The sequence below is a fragment of the Phocoena phocoena genome, chromosome X, assembly GCF_963924675.1.
Source record: "Phocoena phocoena chromosome X, mPhoPho1.1, whole genome shotgun sequence".
Lineage (NCBI taxonomy): Eukaryota > Metazoa > Chordata > Mammalia > Artiodactyla > Phocoenidae > Phocoena > Phocoena phocoena.
In genome coordinates, this window is record NC_089240.1 from 91,174,437 (window position 1) to 91,186,906 (window position 12,470).

The window sequence follows — 12,470 nt, forward strand, 5'->3', positions numbered from 1 at the left end:
CTGGGGGTTTGTGGGACCAGGGGCTTGGCGGCTGGGAGAAGAGTTTGGCCAGAGCCTTCCTTCTGCATTTCACACACATTCTGCTCTCGCGCTCTCTCTCTTACTTACACACACACACACACACACACACACACACACACACACACACACTCTCACACACACCCGTTCAGGCCCCTCTCCGTGTGTCTTCCTTCAAGATGACAGGGCGCTGGAGAAAAGGCTGCTGGAATCAGCTGGTAGGTACAGTAGTAGCCCGAACCCCACCCACCCGCTGCCTTTGCTCGCTCAGGTTTCTCCGGTCACTCCTGCCAGGGGAGAAAACATGTAAACGCGCCTCCAGAGGAGGGGCAGGGGGAGCTGGGAGCGGCGGGGGTGGCAGAAGGTGAGCCGGGGAAGGTGGCCGAGCACCGTGCTGCCGGGCCCTTCCCAGAGCTCCCTCGGGGCGGCAGTCCCAGCCCGGTTCGCCCCCACCCCATCCCCCTTTTCGTCAGGATTGCCTTTTTTTCCCCTCCTTCTGCGGCGGCGGAAATGACAGTGTGGTGCTGCCGCGGTGTCATGGTGCTGCCCCTGGACTGAGGAGCGAAAACTCTAAGTTTGGCTCGGGAGACCCAGCCGCGGTAGCTGGGCGGCAGCTGTGCTGTCCCCGGCGGGGCGCGCGGGCGGGCGGATCCCGGCTGCTGCGCGGCGGCGGCGGCGGCGAAGGCGGGCGGCGGCCTAGAGCGGCGACGGCAACGGCGGCAGCGGCGGCGGCGGCCGGGGAGCTCGCGCCGGAGCCCGAGCCAGTTCGCGCAGGAGGCAGGCGAGCACCCGGCGCCCTCGGGCGCGCCGAGGACATGGCCGGCAGCCGGGAATGCTCTGGGTAAAACGCGCCCCCTCGCCGCGGCCCCGGGGGCCGAGCGCCACCGCAGGCGCAGGGCTCGGCCCCGGCTCGGGCCGCGTCTCAGGTGCGGCCGGGGCCCGGCGCGGGCAGAAGGCTGCTCCGGGGCTCGGCGGGGCGTGATGACGGGGCCCGCGAGGCTCGAGGTGGCGGCGGCGACGGAGGGCGCCCCGGCCCGGCCCTGGCTTCCCGTTGCGCCGCTGGGGCCCGGGCACCAGTCGCTGCCCTCCTGGGACGGAGTTTGCACTCCGCGATGCGGGGCGGGGGCGGGTCCGCGGCCTCCCGCGCAGCCCGGTGGGGCCGGGTGCGGCCCCTCGAGCGGCTCTCCTGGAGCCTGGGTGCTAGTCTGGGAAAGGGCACCGCCGCCTTCCCACGCTCCCGCGGCCGGCAGCCTCCTCGGCCCGGGCGGCGCCCCTCGGCTGCCCGGCGGTGGCTGCTGCGGCAGCCGGTTGCTGCGGACCGCCTGCCCGCAGGAAGGCCCGGCGAAACTTAATCCCTTTGCTGCCGGGGGAGCGATCCTCGAGTCTCCGTCTGGGTGGTTCCTTATTTCTGGCCTAGCTGTGAAAGCAGCTCAGTGGGGGAGAGGGAAAACTTATAGGTGCCCAGGACAGGCTGCGACTGAACCCGGGAGAGGTGGGGTTTTTCCATTCCTGGCTCGTAAGAATTAAGTAAATAACGGCGGAGTAGATTTACAGAAACATTTTCGGTGATAAGGATTAGGTTACTTAGCATTTCGTATGCAGCGCATTTCTTGGAGGTGTTTCTTCTCGGAGCAGGAAATTGGGATCCTGGGGTCCTTAGGTTCTTCACTTTCTCTCTTCCACACTCCCCTACCCGCCTTCACGCTCACTCGCCTTCTTCCTACGTGGTCGTCACACGTCTACCTGCCCACCCGAATCTCCCACCAACCACCCGTCCCCTGGACTCCTCCCCATCGATCTGTGCACTCCCAGCCTCCCAGCCATGCAGCCTCTGGCTTGTGAACCACTTTGCCTTTTTGAGGGTTTCTGAGTGTGGGGACGGTGGATGGTGATGGTTGTTTGTGAAGAGGAGCCCTTATAAAGGAATATATTAGAGGCTATGTAAATAGACAAGTACTACTGTGTGTGAGTTGATTCTTCAGATTCTCAAATTGGGCCAAGAGGTCTGCCTTTAACCCCATTCTGTTCCCTCCCAGTACTCTAATCAGTTCTCTGGCAATGTTCCAAAAGAAGGGAAATGCTGAATAGGGAGGCTCCCTCCGTACTCTACCCGGGCTGGTTACCCCTAACCCTCACATGCCCCTTTTCACTTCTCTCCACTGATCACTGCCTTGGGTGGGGGGGAAGAGTCTTTGCTATTTTTCTATATTCCTGTCCAATCAATTAACTTAATGCAGATATATAATGTAAATTAGATCTCTCCTGATTGTTGCTCACAACTTGATTTATGTGCTTGAAATACAAGTCTAGGAGCCAAGCAGATCAGAGAGTTCATTCCCAAATCTGATGTTGCATTGGCTTTGTGGCCTTAGGACATTCCTATGACCTTTCACTTGTATGAAAGGCATCATATTTTGTACTGGCTATTGTGAGTCTTGGCAAGGCCCTTTGAAGATGAAAGGGTTCTATAAACTCTCAGCACTATACTTTTCGAAGAAAGTTCTTCATTTACCTTTTATTGGGGTAATAGATTGGGTGTAAGTAGCAACCCTAGTTTACTGGCAACCCTCACTTGCCGTTATTAATCCCCTTGGGAGCCAAATATATCACTCTACTTTGGTCCTAAGTCTGTTTCTTTTTTTTTCCTCTCGTGCACATGCAACTGAATGAAAACATACATAAAAGTAGGCATACAGAGTAATTGGTGATTATTTTACACTAAGGCTTGAATCATATCTAATGTACTCCAACCTAACAATCTGAGTCAGACTCATTTGAAAACATAACCTCACTAATTTTTAGCCCATATGGGGTCAGGTAGTTAATTTCTACTGAAAAGTGGCATAAATAATTTTAGTCATGGCTATCTGAGCATGATTAGCATCTAGCAGTGGTGAGTCAACAATATTTATTAAAAGCACCTACAGCGTGCAGAATCCTCTGTTGACTGGTCTAAGGCCGCAGCCTTGGCTTTGTATCTTGGCCTCCTGCTTGTTTAAGGCCTACCTCCTTACTTGCAGCTCCGGGATTAGACCAGGGAGGGGCTGTGCAGGGCAGGGGTAGAGGCTATAGGGACATGAAGGAGCAATTGTTTCCCTCCCATTTACTTTCATGACTACTAGACTCCTCATCTAGCATGTTGTACCTTGCAAGGCCACCCCCTGGGGAAGTACTGCTGCAAATCAGAATGACTCGCTTGCTTCATGAACATATCATCTGAACAGTGCAAACTGATTTAGGTGAAATTGGTTTAGTTAATCCCTCCTCTAAGTGCAGGGCAACGTGCTCAAACTTGTATATCCTAAAGCAGTGCCAGTGGAGTCTCATAATAGCGTCCAAAAATTGCTGTGGGTAGTGAGCCTGTCCATTCCCTCATCCCTCCTCCCATGAAATCTGCTGACACCATGACAGTTGAGAAGGAAACTGCAAAAGGAGTATGTCTTTGCTACTTGGTGAAGAGGAGAGAATGTCCTCCCTTGACTCTGTCCCTTAGTACTCAGGTTCTCTCTTTCCCAACAGGGACAGACAGCCCTAAAAAGGAGGTGAAGACAGGGCGGAGGCACAGAATGTGTCTCAAATGGCTGTTCTCAGAGGTACCTGCTTGGCCTTGTGTGTGTGTGTCATTCAGTCTCTGTGGGTCTTGGTAAGTCCTAGCTGTTAGGCCATGGTCCTCTGCTGCTAGTGGAGGCCAGGGGGTGTTCCATTTCCAGTTAGCATTAAGTTTGTGGTCTTCTCTTCTGTGCAAAAGGGGAACATGTGGTACTGTGTTTGTGAAGCACCTCCTTACTTAGGCTGAGTGCCTTGACTTAGAGCATTGCGTCACCAAGATATGACATGTAACATGTTGATACTGGATATACGACAGTTCAGAAGAGTTCACAGTTGTTCACTTTTTGATGAATGAAATTTGGGCACCAAGGTGGTGTTGTGCTAATGTCTGTATTTCAGGTCTCTCAACAAACATTGTGTTCATCACTGAGCAGTGTGAAAAATAGACTAGAAAAGTGTTTCTCAACCAGTGTGTTGGATCATGCTAACATGTGAGAAGACCAGATGAGTGGTGTTGAGACAAGAAGTTCCAACTCCAATGATCCCCTCTGTACGGGCTGCTAGCCCTCTTTTTATTTCCCCTCTCTTCCAAGGATCAATATATGTTTCTGTCTCCATTTTCATGAATTAAAACTCTGCTAAGAGTCTTCTGTGGGCACTGGAGGTTTGTGGCTCTTTCTACAGTTTCTCTTTTTCCATCTTCCCCTTCTCCATGATCACAGCCAGACATATTCTTTTTGACAATCTCCCAGCTCCTGCATTGCCCTTAGAAATCCTGTAAGCTGCTAAGACTACTAGATGGTTAAAGTATGGGTGGTGGAGGGATTTTGAGTAATGTGCCAACATCCACTACTCCCTTCTCTGTGTTGGGTTCAACTGAATACATAATAAGGGTGTTGGTTCTGCCTAAGTGGGTTAGCAAAGTATCCTTAGGAAGACTTGTTCTACTTGGGTTCTTTTCTCCCTGCAGAGCTCTGACTGCCTGACCTTGGGCTTTGTCTCAGACTCTTTCCTGCAGGTCAGACTCCTCTAGTTGATGAACAGCATCCCCAGTCTCTGAATCTTCCTCTTACAGAGACCAGAAGATCTGATAACAAATTCATTATATAACCTAAAATCCTCCTGAAACAGAAAATCCCGGTATTTACAGTTTTCCCAGTTAGGGGTGTAATGTATGGGCATGGTAGACAGTGCTAATGCAGGACAGTGACATGTCTGAATGTATACAGCCCAGAGATAGAAAAATGGTTTATGGTCCAGAATCCTCCATCGCTTTGTCTATAGCCCTTTGTTCAGTGTTGCTAAGATCCATGTGGTTCCCAGGGGAGTAGAAGCTTGATTTCAAATAGGCTTCTGTTCTCTGTCCCTTGTCTCTGACCTGAACTTGGGGTCCTCTCAGCCTAACACTCAACAGCATGCCCTACATACATATATTGCCAATTTTATTCTGTAGAAGTAGAGATGACTGCTCATATGGGGGGGCACTGAACATTAAAAAATTTACAAATATTTTATTGGGTAACAGACTGGGAAAAGCAGTCCTAGAATAGATAGATGGAAAGCTGTGCTGGTAGCAGTAGGTAAATTAAGTTTGTTCTCCAATCTGGAAACTGCTAGTGTAATTGGCATTAAGATAAAGGTGTTATGAATTATACTTAATGATTTGTGACAATTATCATGTGTTACCTTGGTAAATCTGTTTCTTGGTTACTTAGATTAATCTATTGTGTTTGTAGCAGATCTAGGACTTTTAGTTCTGCTATTGTGATATTCCTTTTAATGTTTATGATGACTATATTGTATAAAATAGCCAAAGGCTGGATTTAGGAGCTAATTATTAAAAAAAAAAAAAGATCATTAAGGAACTTCCCTGGTTGATGAGACTTCGCCTTCCAATGCAGGGGGTATGGGTTGGATCCCTGGTGGGGGAGCTGGGATCCCACATGCCTTGGGGCCAAAAGGCCAAGACATGGAACAGAAGCAACATTGCAACAAATTCAATAAAGACTTTAAAAATGGTTCACATCAAAACCATCTTTAAAAAAAAGTATAGGTCTCAAGTCATTAAAAAAATCATTAAATCCATGTACTGTAAAATATTAAGTAGGCTTTAATAACCTATTAGACAGGAACTGGCTCTGGTGATGTCAGTCGGTAATCAACCTCCAGTCCTGAGCTCACCCTGTGTGTGATAAAAGCTTAAGAAAAAAGAAGAGAGACAGTTCTTCCCTTTGCGGGGGACTCCAGTCTAACAGGGGAGACATATGAGCATAATAAATACCACAAGAAGACTCATGGCCCTCCAGAAAAGTTGTGGGGGAGTGTAATTGTCCTCCATTATGTCAACCATGCATTTGGGGTGAATTTCCAAACATGTGCTATTTCCTTAATAACTTGTCCTGTATCTGTCATCTGTGAATGTGTGTTGAGAATATCTGTATTTTTAAAGCAAGTTAATAATTTTATTTTATTCTCATCTGATCCTCACAAGAGCCTGTGAGATGGGTAGGGCAGGTATTTTTCATTTGACAGATGAGGAGGCTGTGGCCCAAACAGTTTAAATGTCTTACTTGGGATCACTCAGCTAATTCAGTTTAGAGCTAGGACGACAACCAGGCTCTGTTGTGAGGATCAAATGAGATAGTGGCTTTGGAACCATTTGAAAAGTGTAAAACTGGTACACAAATGTAAGGTGACTGTTATTATTAATTATGCTTACTGACCACCTGCCTCTTTTTTCTGGGTTTCTGTTTTCAGTCTATCTTTTTAGGGTGAGAATTCTATGCATTGGTTGCCTTTTATGTTCCCAAATGATCATTTCTGAAATTAAAGAGGTCTTTTCCTACTAATAGTATTCTAGGATTTGGTTGTCTTCCTTTTCTTCCAAAAGGTGTTGTCATTAGTTTGTACTCCCATGGGACTCTCCTCACCTTTAGTTGTCCCCTGGAACACCCATTATATCTTCTTTGAAGTACAACAGGCAAAACCAGCCACTGTCCTTGGGCACCTTGGCTTAGCCAAGGGTAAGTAATGCATTTTGTTTATTTCCAGTTCCTTTCATGATGATGCCCATCTCTTGTCAGCCTTTCTTTTCTTTTCTTTTTTTTTTTCTTTTTCTTTTTCTTTTTTGGTATGCGGGCCTCTCACTGTTGTGGCCTCTCCCGTTGCGGAGCACAGGCTCCGGATGCACAGGCTCAGCGGCCATGGCTCAGGGGCCCAGCCGCTCCGCGGCACGTGGGATCTTCCCGGACCGGGGCACAAACCCATGTCCCCTGCATCGGCAGGCGGACTCTCAACCACTGCGCCACCAGGGAAGCCCTGTCAGCCTTTCTAGTCACACTAATAAATAAGACTTGTGTCTTGAGGAGCTGGTTTTCAGTAATCCAAGGTGTCTTTCCTATGAGGTAACAGATAGCAAGAGCTCTGTAATAATAGGATGTCAGAGCTGGAACACATGTTAAAGAGATTGTCTGGTGATTCTAGTCCAACTTGACTGACATTTTACAGTTAAGGGAACATCAGACTAAGCCAGGACTCATTTGCTCATCCTCCAAGGCAGAGAGACAGTTTCTGGTGTTTTTAGGAAGAGCTCATGGGACATTACTGTTAATATCCTGAAGAATGTAAATCCTACAAGCCAGCTCAATCCTCATTGTACAGCCCAGGGGTCAGGTTGGGTTTTACACTCATGGTCTTTCTGTGAAGAAAGGGAGACTGTGGCTCCTCAGGGAGGTAATGAGAGCCCAGACCCGTGTTCCGTGGATCTGGAAGATGAACGCTAGATGGAATATAAGCTGTTGAAATAAGTAGGCATTTAATTATGTTCAAATAACACTTGAAATAATAGCATTCTGCCAAGTGCAGATCATGACTTCTCTCTCTGATCAGAGTTAACCGAATATTGGATTTGAAGGGCAACGCTGAAATCAATCTTTCATTTTGTAAGTGCAGAATGTATTATTTTTATTCTCATCGTCTGCATTGAAAACTCCTCCTTTGTATTTCTATCTACTCACACAGTCTTATGATACCTTCTTAAAGTTTATTCTCATCAACTTTTTTTTTCAGGAGTCTCAGCCTGAAGGGGGGTGCAGGGTGACGATAAGCCATACAGAAACAATTTTATACTAGAACAAGGGCAAATACATAAGCATCCTTATTTGACTACACAGCAGTAACTAAATGATATGGAAGGGAACAAATCAGTGGATGTGGATGTGGGCATTTGTTTCTTAACGTGGCATTTGGTCTGCCCGCCTAGGCATTTCATCAGTGCGTTTTTATGACAAACCATTGTGTTTTCTGGCAAAAGCTTCATAATTACTTGTCATTCAGTGACACTCTACCAGGTTTACATCCTGTCTTTATCCTTAGTATATTCTCTAATTCTGCATAGATTAATGATTCACAAGCTTTTTGAAGTTGCAGCACTGCCATTGTTTTATTTTTTGTCATACCACTTCCTCCTGTACTTCCTAAAGGTATTTTGTGATCTAGGAGTCAAATATTTTTTAGGAGTCTTATCATTTTTAAATGAATTAAAAAATTGGGAGCTGATCATTTTCTGACACCCATTGATCATTAGCGATATCCCAGGTATTGCAAAACCTAGACAGGGGATCACTAACCTAGAAGAGCAATTGAAAGGAGTAATCAATTCAGTAGAGTTTAGAAATAGTACATAATTACACAGTTGACAGTATGGAATAGTGGTTAGGTGTTTGTTCACACTCTGGATTGTGGGTTTGAATCTGTTTTAAAAATTAAGGTAAAATCCATATACCATCATATTCACCATTTTAAAGTGTACAATTCAGTGGTTTTTAGTATATTCACAAAGCTGTGCAATCATCACTGCTAAATCCTAGACATTTTCATCATCGTCAAGAGAAAACCCATACCATTAGCAGCCACTCTCCATTCCCTCTACCCCCATGCCCCCCGACCCAGGCCCCTGACAAACACTAATCTACTTTCTGTTCTTATGGGTTTGCCTATTCTGGGCATTTCCTATAAAGGGAATCATATAATCTGTGACCTTTTGTGACTAGCTTCTTTTACTTAGCATAATGTTTTCAAAGATTATCCATGTCGTAGCATGTATCAGTACCTCATTCCTTTTTCTTACTAAATTATATTCTGTTGTATGGACATACCACATTTGTTTATCTGTTCATAGGTTGAGGGACATTTGGATTGTTTCCACCATTTGGTTATTGTGAATACTGCTGCTATGAACATTTGTGTACAAGTTTTTGAGTTGAGCATATCTTCAGTTCTTCTGGATCATATGGTAACTCTACATTTAACATTTTGAGGAACTGCCAAACTATTTCCCAAAGCAGCTGCATCATTTTACATTCCCACCAGCAATGTATGAGGGTCCCAATTTCTCTATATCCTGGCTGACATTTGCTATGTTTTTAAATTATGGCCATCCTAGTGTGTGTGAAGTAATATTATAGGTATCCTAGTAAGTGTAAAGTGGTATCTCAATGTGGTTTTGATTTGTATTTCCCTAATGGCTAATGATGTTGAGTACATTTTCATATGCTTACTGATCATTTGCATATCTTCTTTGGAGAAATGTCTATTCAGATCCTTTGCCATTTAAAATATTTTTTTGCCTTTTTATTGTTGAGCTGTAAGAGTTCTGTGTATTTCTAGATACTTGACCTGTATGATCTGCAAATAGTTTTCCTATTCTGTGAGTTGTCTTTTCACTTTTTTGATGGTGTCATTTATAGTACAGAAGTTTTAAATTTTGATGAAGTCCAATTTATTTTTTTCTTCAGTTGTGCATTTGGTGTCATCTAAGAAACCCTTGCTTAACCTAGGTTCATGAAGATTTACACTTATGTTTCCTTCTAAGAGTTTTATAGTTTCTGTGCTTACATTTAGATTGTGGATCCATTTTGAGTAAATTTTTATGTATAGTGTGAGGTAGGGCTGTAACTTCATCCTTTTGCACGTGGGCATCCGGTTATCCCAGAACCACTTGTCAAAAAGATTATTATTTCCCTGTTGAATGGTTTTGGAACCCTTATCAAAAGTCAGTTGACCATAAATATATGAGTTTATTTTTGGACTCTCAGTTTTATCTGGTTTTGAATCTTAACTTTGCTACTTGCAAACAAGTGTGACCCTGGACACATTACCTTTTTTGTTGTTGTAAAATAGTACCTGCCTTTTAGAGGGTTGTTGTGCCTGGCACATGGCAAAAGCACAATAAATTTAAAGGGGGAATGTGCTTAGGTAATCAGGGAGGTAGGGAAAATGGGAGATAGGTTGAAGGATGCTGAAATATTAGGAGTGACCAGAACAAGGTGGCCTCATAAATGAGAGATGAGATGAACAGATGTTTGGAGAAGTTGCAAAAATACTCAGTTCCCCGAAATTGTAAAATAAAACAGAATAGAAACAGTATAATAGAAAAAGTTACTTACCATAAGGAACAGAGTGTAACCATCTTATATTATTCTCTATACAGCCGAAATCAGTTAAGGTAGTTATTTTAAAGCACTGATGTTTGGCTTTTTTTTCTGCCAAGGACTCTTTTGAGAACATTTTGAATGCTATGGACAACCCTCTCCCCGTGAAAGTGTATATATGATATACATACAGCATCCTTTAAACATTTCTAGAAGTTTCAGGAATCCCTGGTTAAAAATCCTATTTTGACCTTATCCAAGGCAATCCTGACCCATAGCATGCTTTCCTAAGCTTAGTTTCATAGTGAGGTTCAAGTGTCTCACGTATTCAGGAACAACTTTTAGGACTGCAGGAAAATTCGCAGAGCTTTTCCTCTGTACAGAAGAATTAATATGGCATGATCCTAAGATTTAGAAGAGTTGTGGTACTCTAATCGTTTTTGTAAAGGTTACAACACAGAGGCAGGTCTATCAGCAATGCATCTTGACCAACTATAATTTTGGCAGGAGGCCTTACTCGATTCTCCCAGGTAGCTTCCAACACAGACACTGAGGAATGCAGACCTGCAGTTCTGGAAGAGGCAGTAATAGAAATGCAGAGTAAGGTGGAGATGGGCCTAGAAGAAAGAGGTATGATTCTGAAAGGGACTAGGAGTGAGAGGCAGATTCAGAGAAACTCAGAGGGACACAGAGAGACACAAATAGAAGTGGAAACATGGTGTCTATAAGCCCTCTTGTAAATAGTCAAGATATTTGTCAGGTGAAGGAGGTGAGATGATTGAAATAAAGGTGTGTGGGAAAGAGCACAGGCCTTGGCATTAGACTGCCCCAGTGCTCTGGGTGTGTGTGTTCCTGGTTCATTTACTTAATAACACTGAGCCCCAGTTTCCCAACCATAATATGCGTATAGTATTAGTACCTTCCGTACAGCCTTCCTGATAGAATTTAATGAAATATTGTGTGTAAAGTTCTTAACATGGCACTCAGAATACAGGAGGTACTCAATAAATGCTAGGCCCCTTCTTTAACTTCCTCTACTTGAAGGGATCCTTCATTTAACAATTTTTAAATACTCTGTGAGTGTGAGGCACTGTGCTATGAATAAAAATATGAAATAGTTGATGCCCTCAAGGAGCAAGGACGGTTAGCTGGAGACACAGATGTGTGAATGAAATAAAACAGAATGTTCTGGAAACCACCAAGTGGTTGAAGTGATAAACATGTTCAGTGAGAGAACTCCTAGGTTTCTAGGCTTGGATGGTGACATTCAACAGATAGGGAAAATTGGAAGAGGAGCAGGTGTTTTGTTTTGGGGGGCAGGGAAGAATAACAAGTTCATTTATGGACATGTTGAATTTGACCAATGGAACTACCAAAGGCAATATTCCTGCCTTGAGTGGAAGTTGGAATCTATCATCTCTAAAGTCCCTTCCAATTCTAAGATTCTATGATATATGTACATTTTAATTGTTTTACTTTTTCATCTCTATAGGTGAATGCTGATAGATGTTATAAGCTACAAAATACTAGCCAACAATTTCCAAGCTCTTGTAAATTGTAAAATAAGAATACCACACACCTCACTTTTAAAAAAAGTGGTTATACAAACATCTAAACTTATCAAACCAACTGAGAGTGACCGTTTTACAAAAAGATTCTTCACTTTTACAGTCCAATTTCCTATAGATTTCCATTAAACAGCTAGTTAGTTCAGTGCACTTAAAAGGTTTGATTTAGAAACAGCTTTTAGGGATACATCTATTGTACTTATGCACAAGATATAATTGTACTCCGTATTTAAGTTTCCTGTGAGAGGGCTATGCAGATGTCTCTGACAGATGACAAAACCTGAACAAATACCAGTGGCGGAATCAAACTTTCAAGCCCTGATGAGAGTCTCCGGTGATAGTGAGATGATGAACAAAAGTTATTCAAAATCAAAAGATGCCGTTCTCTTTCCTATAAATAAGATTAACACTCTAAACCAACAAAATATATTTTATACTTTTTATATTTTAATATTTTTCCTATTTGTCTCTAGTAACTCAGTTTACTAGAAATAGGATGGAACAGAAATTTCCATGTGTGGTAACAGGAAGTAATTCAAGTTCACACATCTGAAGGACTTATTATCCTGTGCTGAGAACTACATTTTTCTAAAGCTCTCTCTTCTCTTTTTATGCAGGCTCTGAGAATGGGATCATTTCAAGAACTAGAGAGTTAGTTTCAAATATGGCCTTGTTTTCCTTCCACTAGATGTGAAATAGGAGCAGCCTCTGTATTTTAACTGGAAGTAAAATAGAGAACAATATTGGAGAATGGAGACTGAGAATTTGGCAGGGCCTCAGGTGCATCATAGTCCAGGACAAGAGATGTCAGTGGAGAGGGTGTGTGAGAGACTGATCCGCACCAGTGTGGTGAGTTGGAACAGGAATGTGAGTCAGTAAACCGGGATTCAGAGTTGGCCTCTAG

At 44.1% G+C, this 12,470-nt stretch overlaps 1 protein-coding gene across 1 annotated transcript; it reads right to left on the minus strand.

Annotated features, from left to right (window-relative positions):
- Positions 1-299: 299 nt before the first annotated feature.
- LOC136142220 (collagen alpha-2(I) chain-like) lies at positions 300-3,156 on the minus strand. The gene is made up of 2 exons (XM_065900238.1): positions 3,126-3,156; positions 300-1,435 (listed from the first exon to the last, which is right to left on the minus strand). The coding sequence occupies exons 1-2, from the start codon at positions 3,154-3,156 to the stop codon at positions 300-302; spliced, it is 1,167 nt and encodes a 388-aa protein (XP_065756310.1).
- Positions 3,157-12,470: the final 9,314 nt, after the last annotated feature.

Coding starts and splice junctions, on each gene's coding strand:
- LOC136142220 (XM_065900238.1), bottom strand. CDS start 3,156: ATGCTAGATGAGGAGTCTAGTAGTCATGAAA. Junction 1,436..3,125: donor GGAGTCTAGTAGTCATGAAA/GTAAATGGGAGG, acceptor CTGCTTTCACAG/CTAGGCCAGAAATAAGGAAC.